This window comes from Arvicanthis niloticus, chromosome 23 (assembly GCF_011762505.2).
Source record: "Arvicanthis niloticus isolate mArvNil1 chromosome 23, mArvNil1.pat.X, whole genome shotgun sequence".
Lineage (NCBI taxonomy): Eukaryota > Metazoa > Chordata > Mammalia > Rodentia > Muridae > Arvicanthis > Arvicanthis niloticus.
In genome coordinates, this window is record NC_133430.1 from 16,975,150 (window position 1) to 16,992,382 (window position 17,233).

At 38.2% G+C, this 17,233-nt stretch overlaps 1 protein-coding gene across 3 annotated transcripts in view; it reads right to left on the reverse strand.

Moving 5' to 3' along the window:
* The window catches only part of Catsperb (catsper channel auxiliary subunit beta), a 143,110-nt gene that overhangs the window by 46,906 nt on the left and 78,971 nt on the right, over positions 1 to 17,233 (reverse strand). For all 3 annotated transcript variants that reach the window (XR_013106641.1, XM_076921394.1, XM_076921395.1), the window contains 4 exons: positions 15,061 to 15,219; positions 11,620 to 11,764; positions 3,597 to 3,751; positions 652 to 806 (listed from right to left, as the gene is read on the reverse strand). Coding sequence is in view for 2 of the 3 variants with exons in the window: in XM_076921394.1 (XP_076777509.1) it covers positions 652 to 806; positions 3,597 to 3,751; positions 11,620 to 11,764; positions 15,061 to 15,219 (614 nt within the window). In the remaining variant the exon portion in view is untranslated. The remainder of the gene's footprint in view (positions 1 to 651; positions 807 to 3,596; positions 3,752 to 11,619; positions 11,765 to 15,060; positions 15,220 to 17,233) is intronic.

A 17,233-nucleotide genomic window follows, 5' to 3' on the forward strand; every position in this document is an offset into this window, starting at 1 on the left:
AGTCACATGTGTTCTTTAGATCTGACCTCAGATGTGTATATTTGTGCAGCATATCTCCAGCCACCATATCACCAAATCATTTAACAAGAAAGAGATTTCATTTTTCAATGGGTTAAAAACTATAAAAGAGTTCATGTTATGGTGAAATGTTTAAAATATTCTTTTAAAACCCAGGAGCAACAAGGAAGATATTGTCTATATAAGGTGTTTATTATTAGGCCTATAAAATGTAATAGGACAAAGGTACAATACGCTAACAAATTTTAAGAAAAAAATTGAAGTTATTTGCAGGTAACATGTTTGTTTACTTAGAATTAGATCTAATTCTACTAGGAAAACATAAAGGAATATGAGGAAGATGCACCAGAATTATTTTTAAAAAAAATTAGGGAATGCAAATTTACTATACAATAGGAAATGACAGAACTTTTGCTTTTGTATCAGTTACAAGAAAATAAAAATATAAACTCATCTCTTTCCTTACAGACATCAGGTAGACATACTTTTAACATTATTTGTGCCCTTCAAGAGTTATGCTGAGCTTTATTCCTTTATATTTCAGTGCTGTGGGGTGGAGACCAGTAGAGATGTGATACTTTTTCTTGGTTGTTAACCTTGATACATTTTTAATTAACCACAATCATTAATTACCTTAACTTGACCATTTTCCCAAGTTGAAGATTTTTAAATCTCTTTTTCCACTGTATGTCTTTAGGCACATTCAGAGGTACATATGCAAACAAAAACATTTCTTTGGAGGAGATATATTGTGGAGCTAGAGCAGTTCTAATTGCCAAATCAGGCGACTGAAATTGGAGAAAAGAAAATATTGTATGATGAATGTCTAATGCTTCAATTATAATGTCATCCAAATAGCATGCCTGTTTCCCATTGATATCAAAATGATACTGCTTTACTTATTGATTAGTGTAATATACCCATATGATCTTTGGATATCTTTGAATATCTACATGTGTGAATGAGAAAAAAATGTGTAGAAAAAAAAGAAGTTTGATAAATAGACCCCAGTTTGAAGTTTCTGTACCTGTGTAGGAGGGTGTGGTGGTGTATGTGAGGAGATTGGAGGTGCAGATTTTTGAGTTGTGTTGTCTATGGTGACACCATCCTGAACACAGAAGATCTTGTCATGACTAGTTCTAATTGGAGCTCTCATTTGGTTCCAACTGGTAGTTTTGTCATGGAAGGTCCAACAAAGTGTCTTCCCTTTGAACACTGCTACCCAAGTGCCTTGATGGTTCTGGCTTTTGTCTCTGCCAGTATATCCTATTCACTGAATTCACAGAATGTTCAGACTATCTCTTAAGAGACTGTTTACCTAGATTTCTGACATCTAATTCTTTTATGCTGAACTGAACATCAGGTTTGGAGTACTTTCAGTGGGTGAAAATAAAAATGAATGCCAGCTTCAAAAAGGTTGTTGGAGTTGATCCTGCTGCTTAGGATATCAAGTGTATGTGTGGTTGTAAATAGTGTACAACCTGTTTGGTTTGGGACCAAAAGTCTGTTAGGGGCCATATCTATCCAATATTGACTCCAACAAACATTTCTGTCATGTTTTCTTCCCAGTGTTTTAATTTTTGGTACTCACCAGCAGTGAAAAAATTAAGAAAATAAAGTGTCTAAAAGGACAGACCCTGAACCAATTGCCTCAATAAAAAGCCCAATACCAATACCTCAGCTGTCACATAATTTGGGTAATTATTTACTCCCAGGGTCCCTTACATATGTAATAAGGAAATGGGGAGAAATAGTTGTTATAAGATGAAGAGTTCATAGCAGTGCCTGACACATAATAAGGGCTAGTGATTACTTTCTTCCAGAAAGGATGCATGTATCATTTGTGTGGAGGAAAAAATCATATGGTTAAGTCAGACTTTCTTCACTCTTGCCCCGAGTATAGAAATTCTGGTAGTTTCTCCATCTAAACAATTTCAAATTTTATTGAAGGGAACTAAGCCGCTTTCTGCAAAACAGTGATGTTAGTGAAATTCTGATGGTTGCTTTTATTGGGTATGTCTAGCAGATTGCTCACATCCTCTGCTTTGTACATTTGCCAAGTCCACAAGCTAGACTCCAGGTACATGGTGGCATGTCCCTTTCATGGAGTTCCTCTTTACTTTGTGTGTGCATCTCAGACAGAGGATGCTAAAACACTTTTCTCTTGATCTACAGTCCTAGCCTGGTTGGTGGATAGATCATTTAACTGATATGTGTCCTAGTTTACTTTCTAGATCTGATAAGATCTAGATAAGCCAGTCAGGGGAGGAAATAGTTTATTTCAGATTATATCTATTACACCGGGAGGGAAAATTAAGAATATGCCTTTTGTTGAGAACTTGGAGGCAGGAAAAGGAGCAGAGACCATGTAAGAATGCTTCTATCTGTGACTGCCCACATTAATCATTAATCAAGAAAATGCCTCAAAGACCTGGGTCTAAGCCAGATGTAGGCAATTCCTCAAGTGACAGTCCTCTCCCAGATGTATATAGGGTTGTGTCAAATTGACAGAACCAAACCAGCATAGTGTGCATATATGCAACATATATGTACCTACTGGTTTTAGAAGTCTTAAACATGTATTGGATATTCTGGAGCTATAGTTATAGATGGTTATGAGTCACTCTGTGGGTGAGCACCAAATTCTGGTCCTCTAGAAGAGTGGCAAATGCTCTTAGGCACAAAATTATCTCTCTAGGCATAAACTGACCTAGAAAGAGATCCATCCTTTTCAAAAATTTTCTTTAAGACAAATGAAACACATTTTAATCTTAGCTGCTTTGTTGATGAGTATTCACTTTTATGTCTATGTGCCAGTAATAATTTTCTTTGCCCCCCACTCTGGATATAACATTATATATTACAATCATGAAAAATATGTTGTACCTACTATTATCTGTGAAGGTCTGGAAAACTCTGCTCTATGTTGGCATTAAACAAGGAATAAACTAGTGATCAAGACTATTTAAAATGGAAGGTGTCAAAAATCATATTTCTTCAAAGTCAACTTTGGAACGTAGAAAATAGACTCCCCCAGGATCCAAGTTGCTTGTAACAGATCCAGTTTTAGATGTTTTTCCTGTTCTGCTGGGAAATCTTGTATGATGATGACTGGAGGGCACCTGTGAGACTTAGAGAGGATTTTGGAGGTGTTCAACGTTGTGTATAAAATTTTCCTCTAGCAAAGAATGTTTGTCCTGATGGATCTAAAAGTATGGCTCAGATGTTAGGAGCACACACTTGATCTTTGCAATGAATCTGAGTTTGGTTCTCAGGTACCCTACCAAGTGGCTTGCAACTGCCTGTAACTTCACCTTCAAGGTAGACTCAGCACACCTAACACAGACACATGTACTTATATGCACACACATATAATTTTAGAATCTTAAAGGGGGATGTATTAAAGAAAACACCCTCTCATAATACAAGCAAAGAAATAAAAAACCCAAAACAACAACGAAACAAACCCCAACCAACTAACCAAACAAACAAAAGAAAGCACCCTCTCATTAATGTGCACATAGACTGTGCCATCTGCTCTCAAAAGAAGGCTAACAGTTTCAACACACGTTACTGACCTTTCCAAAAATAGCGTGAGAATTTCCATGCCCTAAAAGATTTGTACCAGCATCAAAGTTTTGTGGAGTCAGTTTGTGTATGTATCCCAGATGATCATAGTACACTGTGAAAACTTCATCATCAAATTTCCCCAATATAGTATATCTTTTTAATCCTGTTAGGAAATAAATAGAACCCTGTTGTTACTGATATACTACAACTAGAAGAAATGTTATATTATACCTATGAAAAATTGTTTAAATTAGGGGTGGGAGTAGGGCTCTGAGACCTCTGATGTAGTAAAATACATGCTACTTTGTGTTACATCCTTGGAAAGCCTTTTACAGTTCCGCTTCATTATAGATCATGTTTGCCAAAGTAGAGGGTAGTAAAGAACAAAGGGGTTGTCTAATCAAAGAATATGGAAGTTAGGCATTTTGTTACCTTAGTGAGGTTTACACTCCCTGAGGCTATCAAATTGGATTTCTGCCTAGGTAGAAACTGTGAGAAAAGCTTAGGCTGGCAAACACAATCAGTAGCTATCACTAGGATGTTGATATCAAAGAGAGTGAGCTGTATATTATTTAAGCCAAATATCCTAGGAGATTTTCAAGTCAAGTCTGGCTTGATTTCTGAGTCCTATAACCAAGGAGCTTTGTGTTTTCAGAAATAGTGTCTCACTGCCTAGCTATGATAGGCCTAGAGCAATCGTAACACCCTATGTTGTTATGGAGACTTTTGGGGTTCTTGCTGACCAGTGACTCACAAGGAGTTATCCCAAGCCCAGCACTAAGATTTTTCTTTAATAATCAATGTTTCTGGGACTAGAGGGTGCCTGCATACAAGTTTCTTTTTAGAAAACTGTATTTAAAATTAACTTACAAAGTATTTCTCCCTTTTCTTTCAAACTCCTATTTCCATTTATACTTTAACCTCCAGTATTCATCCACTTCCTCCTTCATATCACACCTTCTACTATAACTACTTCTCACACTTTAATTCCCATTCTTTTCTAGATTCCTGATCTTACAGAGATTACAAATAAAACACAAATCTGATCTTTGAAGTTTAGATCCAGAACATGTGAAATTATCTTTTAGGGCATGGGTAACTATATATAGTATAATATTTTCCAGTTCCCCCATTTCATGAATAGCACAGGAAGAGATGCTACTTAAGACTAGAGACAGCTTTGTACAGGGAGCTAAGAATGGACCGATGGGCATTCTTCTACATGCTGTCCTCCAGTTGAACCAGCACCATTTGTTGAAAATGCTGTCCTTTTTCCACTGGACAGTTTTAGCTCCTTTGTCAAAGATCAAGTGACCATAGGTGTGTGGTTCATTTCTGGATCTTCAATTCTATTCCATTGATCTTCCTGCCTGTCTCTGTACCAATATCATGCAGTTTTTTTTTATTATTATTGCTCTGCAGTACAGCTTGAGGTCAGGGATGGTGATTCCTCCAGAAGTTCTTTTATTGTTGAGAATAATTATTGCTATCCTGGGTTTTTTATTATTCCAAATGAATTTGAGAATTTCTCTTTCTAACTCTGTGAAGAATTGAGTTGGGATTTTAATAGGGATTGCACTGAATCTGTAGATTGCTTTTGGCAAGATGGCCATTTTTACTATATTAATTCTGCCAACCATGAGCATGGGAGATCTTTCCGTCTTCTGAGACCTTCTTAGATTTCTTTCTTCAGAGACTTGAAGTTCTTCTCATATAGATCTGTCACTTGCTTGGTTATATTCACACCACGGTATTTTATATTGTTTGAAACTAATAGAAGAGAATGTGGGGAAGAACCTTGACTACTTGGGAACAAAGGAAAAGTTCCTGAACAAAACACCAAGGGCTTATGCTCTAAGATCAAAAATTGACAAATGGGACCTCATAAAATTCCAAAGCTTCTGTAAGGCAAAGAACACTGTCAATAGGACAAAACAGCAAACAACAGATTGGAAAAACATCTTTACCAATCCCACATCCAATAGAGGGCTAATATCCAATATATACAAAGAACTCAAGAAATTAGACTCCAGACAACCAAAACACCCTATTAAAAATGGGGTACAGTGCTAAACTAAGAATTCTCAACTGAGGAATCTCAAATGGCTGAGAAGCACCTAAAGAAATGTCCAGCATCCGTAGTCATCAGGGAAGTGTGTGGTACATTTACACAATGGAGTATTACTCAGCTATTAAAAACAATGAATTCAAGAAATTCTTAGGTAAATGGATGGGACTAGAAAATATCATCCTGAGTGAGGTAACTCAATCACAAAAGAACACACATGATATTCACTCACTGATAATTGGATATTAGCCCAGAAGCTTGAAATACCCAAGATTCAACTCACAGACCACATGAAGCTCAGGAAGAAGGAAGACCAAGTGTAGGTGCTTTGGTCCTTCTTAGAAGGAGTAACAAAATACTCAAGGAAACAAATATGGAGACAAAGTGTGGGACAGAAACTGAAGGAGGGGCCGTCTGGAGACCATTCCACCTGGGTATCCATCCCATGTGCAGTCACCTAAGGTAGACGCTGATGTGGATGTCAGGAAGTGCATGCTGACAGGAGCCTGATATAGCTAGCTGTCTCGTTACAGGTCTGCCAGAGTCTGACATATTCAGAGGCGGATGCTCACAGCTAATCATTGAACTGATCATGGGGTTCCCAATGGAGGAGTTAGGTAGAAGGCTGAAGGAGCTGAAAGGGTTTGAGGCCCCATAATGAGAGCAATACTACCAACCAACCAGAGCTCCCAGGGTCTAAATCACCAGCCTGGGAGCACATATGGAGGGACCCATGGCTCCAGCTGTATGTGTAGGGGAGGATGGCCTTATAGGCATAGGTGGGATCATTGGTCCCTTGAAGACTGGATGCCCAGTGTGGGAGAATTCAAATGTGTGGAGGTGGGTGTGGGGGGATAGGTGGGGGCACATCCTCATAGAAACTAGACAACAACAAATCAAACAACCCAATTAAAAATGGGATAAAAATGGGATACAGAGCTAAACAGAATTCTCAACTGAATAATCTCTAATATCTGAGAGGCACTTAAAGACATGTTCATATTCTTAGTTATCAGGGAAACACAAATCAAAACAACTCTGAAATTCTATCAGAAATAGGGTTTCTAAGTTTAAAACTCAAGAGACAGCTCATGCTTGCAAGGGTATGAAGCAAGGGGAACAAACTTGTACAACCACTTTGAAAAGCAATATGGCATGTTATCAGAAAACTGGAAATTCCTTTTCCTCAAGACCCAGTTATATCACTCCTGGGCATATACTCAAAAGATGTTCCAATGTACCACTAGGAGACTTGCTCAACTATGTTCATAGCAGCTTTATTTGTAATAGACAGAAACTGGAAACAATCTAGATGTCCCCAAACTGAAGAATGGAAAAAGAAAATGTGTTACATTTACATAATGGAGTATTACTCAGCTATTAAAAATAATGACATCATGAAATTTGCAGGCAAATGAGTGTACTGGCAAATATCATCCTGAGTGATGTAACCCAGACCCAGAAAGGCAAACATGGTATGTGCTCACTTGCAAGTGGATATCAGCTCTAAAATAAAGGATAACAATGTTACAATCCACAGAGCCAAAGAAGCTATGTAATAGGGAGGGCTTAGGTTGGACAGGGAATGTGAATCTCTTGAGGAGGAGAAACAGAATAGACATTGCAGGTAGATGGGAAAGGACACTGGAAAAGGGAAGGGACAGGGAGGGGAACAGGAGGTATCAGGTAGGAGAAGGATAAAGGGAGACAGTTCTAGGAGAGACAACTGGGAGGGGACAGGCATCTCTCAGATGATCCAGAAACCCAGGACTATAGTGACTTCCGGGAACTGATGAGAGTGACTCTTAGCAAAGGGGGATGTAGAGTCTGAACTGGTTGTCTTCTGGAACCAGGCAAGACTTCCATTGGAGGCGTTAGAAAACCAACAAAGGCACAAAAACTTCCACCTTCAATCTGTTCTGCCTACAAGATGTGGTGGTGTAAAGGTGGCATGGAGATTGCAGGAGTGGTGAACCAATGACTGGTGCAGCATGAGACTCATGCCATGAGAGGGAGTCCATGCCTCACATTGCTTGGAGGGCCAGGAAGCAGGCACTAGATTGCCCAGAGTCCCATGGTAGAATCAAACATGAATGGAAAAAAAATAAATGAAATGATTCTTAATTCTATTCTGCTATACCTAGATATTAGCATCTAGCATAATTGTCATAAAAGAGGTTTCACCCAGCAACTGATCAAAACAGATGCAGATACCCAGAGCCCCACACTAGGTGGAGCTTGGGGAATCCTGCAAAAGAAAGGGGAGAAAGATTTGGAAGAACCAAAGAGGTCAAAGACACCATAGGAAAACTCAGCAAAACAAATACATAAGGCCCATAGTGGCTCAGAGATACTGAACTGCAACTCAGGGAGTCTGCATGGGCCTGACATAGGCTCTCTGCACATATGTTACTTTTTCTTTTCCTGGGACTCCTAATGGTGGGTACAGGAATGGGCTCTGGCTCTGTTCCCTGCCTTTAAAACACTTTACTCCTTTTGAGTTGCCTTGCCTTGTTTCAATAGGAGCAGGTGTACCTAGTTTTGCTGTAATTTGCTGTGCCATGCTGGTGATATCCATTAGGAACCTGCCCTTTTCTGAAAAGAAACAGAGGAGGAGTAGATGAGTAGAAGGGAGAAGAGGGGAAGTTGTGAGGAAGGGACTGTGGGAGAGGAGGGAGAGGAACTGTTGTTGTACTATAAAATGAATAATAACAAAAACCACAATGTTTTTAGGAGATAAAAATATCAGGAAACAGAGAAGTTAAAGTATTCTAATTTGAAGATATGATCTCTCTCTCTCTCTCTCTCTCTGTCTCTCTCTCTCTCTTTCTCTCTCTGTGCTTATACATAAATGTCATAATGGGAAGTTTTTCAGTTCATAAACACTTTTAGAAAAGTAGCAGGATATAAAATCAACATAAAAGTTCACTAGCCTTCCTAGATACAAATGACAAGTACACTGAGAAAGAAATCAGAGAAACAATACCTTTCACAATAGCATCACATTAGAAAATATCTTGGGACAACTCTATCAAGGCAAGTGAAAGACTTGAAGAATAAAAATTTTAACATTGTAGAAGGTGATTTAAAAAGACAGCAGATAGAAAGATGTACCATGCTCTTGAATTAATATGGTGAAAATTGCTATTCTACCAAAAGCAATCTACAGATTCAATGGAATCCCCATTAAAATTCCAATATAAATTCTTCATAGACTGAAAAAAGTCAATCTTCAACTTCATATACAAATACACAAGCACAAACAAAACCAACAAAACAAAACAACCCAATTGTCTTAGTCAGGGTTTCTAGTCATGCACAAAATATTATGGCCAAGAGGCATGTTAGGGAGGTTAGGGTTTATTCAGCTTACACTTCCACACTGCTGTTCATCACCAAAGAAAATCAGGACTGGAACTCAAGCAGATCAGGATACAGGAGCTGATGCAGAGGACATGGGGGGATGTTTCTTACTGGCTTTCTTAGCTTGCTTTCTTATAGAACCCAAAACTATCAGCCCAGGGAAGGTACTATCCACAAGGGACCCTTCCCTCTTGATCACTAATTGAGAAAATGCCTTACAGCTGGATCTCACAGAGGCATTTCCTCAAAGGAGGCTCCTTTTTCTTTGATAACTCCAGCTTGTGTTAAGTTGACACAAAACCAGCCAGTACACCAACTTAAAAGGGTGTATATAACTAAACAGGGTTGTCAAAAGATGAAACAGAAACAAAAGCTTGACATCGTTAGCCATCAGAAATGCAAACCAAAACTAGTTTGTGATTCTGAAAGATAAAATACAAATGGCTGAGAAGTCATTTTAAAATGTTCAACAGCCTTAGTCATCAATGAAATGCAAATTAAAACTACTTTGAGATTTCCTCTTACAGCAGTCAGAATGGCCAGTGGCAGTCTTTATTTTCTTTTCCATAGATACTTGTTTGTCCATATTCATTGCTACTCTATCCATAATAGCTAAGACATGGAAACAACCCAGATGTCATTCAATTGACAAACTGATAATAAAAATGTGGTAATAAACACTATGGAATATCACTTAGATGTAAAGAAAATAAAGTAAAAATTTCAGGTAACTGGTTGGAAGTCAAAAAGATCATATTGTGTGAGAGGTAACTCAGACTCATAAAGACAGCTGCATGTTATTTCTCATCTCTGATTCCTAACTCCAACTTCAGATATCAGTAGACTACCTGAAATAATTACCTGTTTCTTGCAGGAACCAGGAAAGTAAAACGAGAACATAGAGAAAAGAAATAGACTGAGGAATCCCAAGGTAGAAGTGATTTGAAGGGGAAAAAAAACAAAGTACATTATTTAAGATGAGAGATAAAAGCCAATACGAAAGGACAGAAGTACAATAACAGTACTGATGTCTGAAAAAGTCATAAGGAATCATATTATTATCTTTTACAAAAGTGTGTGGTGTGGGTGTGTGTGTTTGTGTGGGTGTGGGTGTGTGCTTTTTTTTTTAAATGAAAAATTATCACCTTGGCTGATAATGCCCCAAGATCCATAGACTCTTTAACAAAGTCCTGAATACTAGGCACAAGAAACTCACTTTCAATTTGATGGTTTGTGTAAGTCCAAAAATTTCACAAACATTATAGCCTAGTGTTCCTACACTTGTGTAATGGAGTTTTAATCTGCCTACATGATTGTTCTGGCAAGGGATCATGGCCAAAGTCCTTCTGAAAATTTGTGTCCTTCTGGCTGGAATGCAGACACTCCACACAACTTTAATCCCTCTGGCTGGAATACAGACACACCCTGTGCATACATCTTTAATCACTAACAAAGACTTCTAATTGGAAGTTGATAAAGTGAAGAACGAGAGAAGGATTTCACAGAATAAGTCAGAAATAGGACATGCCAAATTCAAGAACAGCACTGGAAAGAGAGGCTACTTAAGAAGGCGGTACAGATCGCCCCATTGGTCTGCATCTCCACCTATACCACTAGCAGATCAGGGCGAGAAAATCTTCAACAAAATCATAGAAGAAAACTTCTCTAATGTAAAGAAAGAGATCACCATAAACATACAAGAATTTTACAGACCACTAAATAGATTGGACCAGAAAAGGAAATCCCCCCACCACATAATAATTAAAACACTAAGTGCAGAGAATAAAGAAAGAATATTAAAAGCTATAAGAGAAAGGAGCTAAGTAACATATGGAGGCAGACGTGAGTTTGAAAGAAAGAGGGAGGACATATATGGGAGGAGTTGGAGGGAAGGAAAGGGAAAATCACGTAATCATATTTTAATTAATAATTGTTAACAAAATGGAAACACTAATTCACTACAAGAAGGTTTTAAAAACTCAATGATAGAATGGCAAAATAAAATGCAGATTATAGGGATGCAGAAATACCAGGACCATGCCTTTCATGATTCAGGTACTGAGTCTGGCTAACCGTCTTCAAATATATTGGAAAGGAGCAGATGATAGTCGGTTTGGGTCAGTCACTACTAGCTTTTCTTTCATTGTGCAACAGACCAATAGGTTTGTGATCAAAAAACCTGTAACAATATGGAGACCAAACTATCTTTAATATGATATCACCTCTAACGTTTCTGTGACTTACGCTGTATCTACTTTAACAGCAAAATCAAAGAAAAATCACCTTTTGTCATTGTGGTTGTACGTATTGAATGATATGCTGTCTATGACATGTGAGACACAATTGTATGTTCACTGTGGCATCTATTATTATTTAGTTTGGGAGAGGGTAACAGTACTGGGTACATAGCATGCTAATGCAGGGTTCCTCTTTGGCATGGCTGTTCATATGATTTGTCTCTGTAAATCCAACCAATCCATTACCCACTGTTTGAGACCTTATTGTCAGTCGATTAAGACAACATGTTTTTCAGACAGCTTACCTTTCTGACCCACATGTAAAGCGAACAAACAACACCAAACAAAAAAAAAATTCCTCACCTGCCTTTGTCATGTAAATAGTTCCATCTTCTCCAATATAAATAATATCTAAAGTATAAGAGCTGTGAGAAGTCTTTTTTATATAGTGTGAGAACAAGTTACACAGCATTTCAAAAGAATTGCCACCATCCATTGAAAGCCATATCTAAAGGAATAAAAAGATAACACCTTACTAAGAACTGCCTCTAATCCTTAAATTACATATTAGCCTGATCTCCATACTAAGGAAAATATATGCAGTACGATTTCCTCATATCTCTATGTCTATCACGAACCCAGGTACACATCAACTACTTTCCCACTCACCCATTTGATTTACCTTTCCAGGGTTTGTATTGTCAAAGGTAATTAGTTCAAATAAGTGGTTGAGTGTGGTATCTTATTACATTCTGCTTCTCTCTCAGTGTGTGTGTGTGTGTGTGTGTGTGTGTGTGTGTGTGTGTGTGTGTCTTGCATGCACATGTATGGGTGAATGTGTAGAAAGACTACAGGATGAGACATTGGGTGCTCTCTGCCTTATTGAAATAGAGTCTTTTCTTGAACAAGAAGTTTATTTTTTTGGCCATACTGGCTGGCCAGTGAGCTTGCGGGATCTGCCTGTCTCTGCTTCCTAATGTTGGGGTTTATAGATTTGCAGAGTCACGCTCAGCCTTTTATACTGGTTTAGGAGATTTGAACTCAGGGCCTCATGTTTTCAGAGCAAGTGATTTTACCAGCTGAGCCACCTTCCCAGCACCACATACTGCATTTCCGATTTGTATTTTCTTGGAACTTAGGAATTGTAGCATCTCTTCACATGTTTATTTGTTTCTATTTTCATTTAAATGTGCCTCTTTGTTTCATTTCTCTTGGTATTAGGTTTTCCTTTTGAAAGTACTTTGTATAAAATCTTTCATTATTGTTATTTTTAATTCTCCCCTCCATTGTATTCCTTAAACATTGTGGGGTCTATATTGCATTTTGTCTCTCCAAGCTGGGACTAGTGTTATAGTTCTATAATACTAGCACTTGGGAGGCTAAGGCATGAAGGGCAAGGTTCTGATGCTGAGGTCCTGTTCCCCAGTTGGTTCCGGATTTGTCAGTAAAGAAGGCCAGGGGCTAATTGCTGGGCAGGAGGTACAGGCAGGAATTCTAGGTCTCAGGAGGATAGGCACACCCAAAGAAGGAGAGAGAAGTTTCTGTCATGCTTTGGAGGGAAAAGAACACAGCTAGTATGTGAGATCTCGAGGGGAGCTGAGGTCTGTGGTCACTAGTAGGCAGGTGGCCAGGGATGTTTGACAGGGGCTAGGTGGGACTAGTCACTGATGTTTAAGGCACGTGGAGAGGTGGAGATAATAAATTGGTAAGGGCATGCTTCTCCAGGTGGGGGATATCAGCACCCAGGAATTGTGCCAAGAAGGCAAGTTGTAAAGAGACAAACTGTGTCATGTCTATTGTCGAGGATAAAAAGGAAGCCAGATGGGGGCTGGTAGCACAGCTGTTCCTGGAGCAAAGGCAGTAGCATAAAACTATGTGCAATAGTGGCAGGCAGGTTCAAGACTAGATTGAGCTACATAGTGAGGTCCAGGACAGGCTGGACCAGAGTGTAAGACTCTGTCTCAAAGAGAAACAAAATACACTCATGAAAAGCTTGAACCATGGGGTCTTGTGGTAATATTCCTGACTTATATGCTTTTAAGCCATCAAATCTTAGTATAGTAATCGCTTTTAAAAATCATTTTCAATCCATAATACCGAGAATTCCAGAACTGAAGATAATGAAGCAGTCACATTGGCAAAATTTGACAGGAAACTGTTAGATGAAGTCTTAGAATTTGAGTACAGTTTGTGTGATACAGAGAATATAGCATGCAATTTATGTTGAGAAGAAAGCATGCTAAGGAATATAAGATGCTTGTCTACAAAATGTACAGAGTAATCTAGAAACAGCAGAATGATTGGGAAAAAATTCAATGGCTAGAGGAGAAATTAGAGGTTGTAAATTGTTAATATAAAAACCAAAATAAGGTAGTTTCAAGAAGCCCTAATACCGATAATATAGCTTTATATAAAGGTTAGAATCCAGGAATATTCTTATAGACTTCTCTGGTTCTACACTACATTGAACCTGTTTTATTTTTGTTTTGGGGGGGGGCCTGGGGGGCAGGTGCCTGTCATTTGTTATGTTGTTGTTGTTTGACATACGGAGGTATACTGAGAGAATAAATTGCTATAAATTAAATGTTTCAAAAACCCTATGTTGTGTCAAGTGAGAAAGACTGAATGAATTAACAATAAGACACAATGCTAAAATCAACCTAAACAGCTTTGGTTGGCCTTGTCAGTTGCCCAGGTTGTTTTTGTTGAGACGGAATCTCATACTAGAGCCAAAACTGGCTTTGTACTCACAGCAGTTCACCCAGCTCAGCCTTCAGACCGCTGGGACTGCAGTCTGGATGAGCCGTCATGTTTCACTTCCCTGATTGTTTTCAACAGCTTAAGGGTGGTACTCAATGTCTTTCTACATCTGTGTCTGCTCCAAGGAGTTGTTACTCATAAACAATGATGTTCTGAGAGAGTCATTAAGTGAGCAGAAATTCTAGGGTTCAACTGCCAATCTCTGAAATCTTTAACCACTTTCTATCCAAATAGAAATGTTACTCTGAAGCTAATGACTGAGGAGCTCATGTCTTTAAAGTAAAGCTGTAACCTGCGTCGTGATCTTAGACGCTCACAGAGAAACTCTGTTCCCTTTCTTGACTAAACAGCAGCCATTAAAATTTTTCATTTCCCAGGAGGAAATCTCACTGTGAAAGTAAACTGAGTGCTTTCCCTGGAAGATACCACAGCACCTCTTAGTTCTGAATGCCTTCAGGTTTCATGTTTTGTGACCTTACTTTTAACTTGTGTGATAACCATAGGTATTTGGCAAAGCTTCACAAAGCTTTCAGGTTACTGATAATAGAACTCTCTGACTGGAAACCCAAGAATAGAGAACATTACCAAAAAGAGCTCAGATATCAACAGAGCCAGAAGAGGATGCTTTGAGAAATCCAGGTAAAGAGAAGGCAAAACCTAATTGCAGAAACACCAGGTAAAAACCCTACTTTCAATGGATTAATGGCAAAATCTGTCTTTCAATGTTATAAAGAAATGAGTTATTCCCAGTATATTAAGAACCTTGGTGCCCCATGTCTCATTTTTATCAGCCAGTGAACAAATTGAAAGGTTACAACCAACTCCAGACTACTAAGCTTAACATACAATAAACAGCTGATAAGCATTTATTACCTCCCCTTCTACTTCTACCCCCTAGATCATCAGAGTACTTCAGTTCTTCATGTACATAGTCATGCAGTCTACCAAAGTTGGACTATCACTCTTATTCCAAAAAAGAAAGAAAGAAAGAAAGAAAGAAAGAAAGAAGAAAGAAAGAAAGAAAGAAATTTTATGTCTGCTTACCTGATTGCCATAAACATACAGAAAGTGGCTTCGGGGATGAAACACCATTCCAACTGGATGAATGAATGTGGAAGGAAATTGGTAACTAGGAAATTTGGGTCTAGGACTTGGTTTCCCATCCTTGAGCATAGATACAGTGACAAAGGTCTGTTTGGTATCCTAGATAAAGCAAAGGAAGACTTAAGATTTGTCCTTTTATCCTTTGTCCACATTAATAATTTCTAGACTTTTCCATTATTTCGGTTTTAATTGAGACAAGGGCATACTATAATCGGAGGAAAGATTTCAAAATTAAATTAGAAATCACTGATAACTCTACCCCACTAGCCCAGCTATCAGTTTTATTGATGCTGAAATGTAGCATTGGAAACTAAGGAATCTGTTCTAAACTAAAAGCAGCAAATTGTATTAAAGGATACTACCTGCCAGGAGCCTCCCAGCCTGGAAAGGGTAGTGGTGGTGGCACAGAGTAGGACTCTGGTGATGGCTTTAAAATCTGAGAGTCTCAGGGCTTTCTAGCTTTCAAACTGTACTGGAATGCTGATGATAACTTCTAAAAAGTCCTAAAAACTTTCCTGTTTTCTCTGAGTGTAAAATCTGCTGTCTTGGGTGATTAACACCTGTAGCCTAACAGGGGAGGATTAAGCAAAGCAACCTTTGTTCTATCTCAGCAGGAATTGCTGGGCTCTAACTTTCCTCTGTTAGTCTGAAGTTGCAGGAAGAAAAAAGAACACTTAAGTGATTATACAGTTTATTACTAAGTTGTAAAATGTTTCCTATGAAAGGTATTTAAGAGGAAAAGCAGAAAGATCCTAAGAGGAGAAAGGGAAAAATTCTATTCTATCTGGGGAAAGGGAAAAATTTCTATCTGTCTCATCTCTTTGTCCTAAGTTCTTATATATCTTTCAGAATACATGATCATATGTTACAAAGTTCATCACAAGTTCACACAAAAAAATCTGGGTAAACATCTATTACCTGTCTAGCTCCACAGGTTCACTGAAGCTTTAAAACCATAACTAAGTTATTAGTGAAGTTTTGTATAGATAAACTCAGGCAATATTTTATCTTCTGTCCTAGCACCTATAATAAATCATTAGTTTCCTTTAATGACATTTGGTTAATTGTTTTACAACCTCTTGGAATGTGCTCTGAGTAGAGGAAGTCTGGTTACTATCTAAGAGCAATTAACTGATGACACTTGGGAGACTGGTAGAGTTCTCATTGCAGTTTTGACTATCAGAAAAGGACCTAATAGCAGTCACACTATAAAACAGCTTAATAATGATTGATATAACTTTAGGAATTCTTTTAGGGTCATCACTAAGTCTTAAGAAGTCATCTATTTGTCTATATAGCATCGCTACTAGATAGTAGATCTCCATGAATCTGCAGGGATCTGCTCCAAAGGGGTGTGCTATAACTTAGTGATTGTTATACATGTTTAATAATAACAGGAAAAGTAATATTAATAGCAGGAATCTTTCCTAAAATGAATCCCTTACAGTGTTGCTTGATAAGATGCACCTGTCACAGATTATATAATAATCTGAAGCAGACCATTTCAGGATGATCTCCTGCTAGTTATTAGCTTGTCCCATTATGGCTCCTGACAACCACCACATTTCATCTCACAGCAGACCTATTCTCAGAAAAAAAGACAGTAAGTAATATCTACCCTAAATCATTTTCCAGGGAAGTAGTATGAGTCTGAGAGTGATACATATACAGGCTTATGCTACCACTTTCTCCTCTCTTATTGTTCTTCTGAAACCTATTTATCTACTAAAAAGTTTTGTTGTCTTTTTTTTTTTTTTCAGAAAAGCATCAGTTTCATCTAAAATACGTTCAGTTCAGCATAGGCAGGCATGGTGGTAAATGCCTCTAATTACAGCACTCAGGTTCACAGGCAGGCATATCCTGTGAGCTCAATGATACATAGTATTACATAGTAAGACTCTGCCTTAAAAATTTCAATTGAAAAAGCAGCTTATTTTAATGTTACATTGGGGTTTAGAGGGGTGATGTATACATCCCACTTAGGAGTTAGTGCCGAACAGCTACTTGGAGAACCTTTGGGTTTTCTAATGGTTTTGAGAATAATTCTAATTAATACTCATGGTTAAGGACTTAAGCAACAAAAATATACATCTGTGGCAACGGGTTCCCCTTC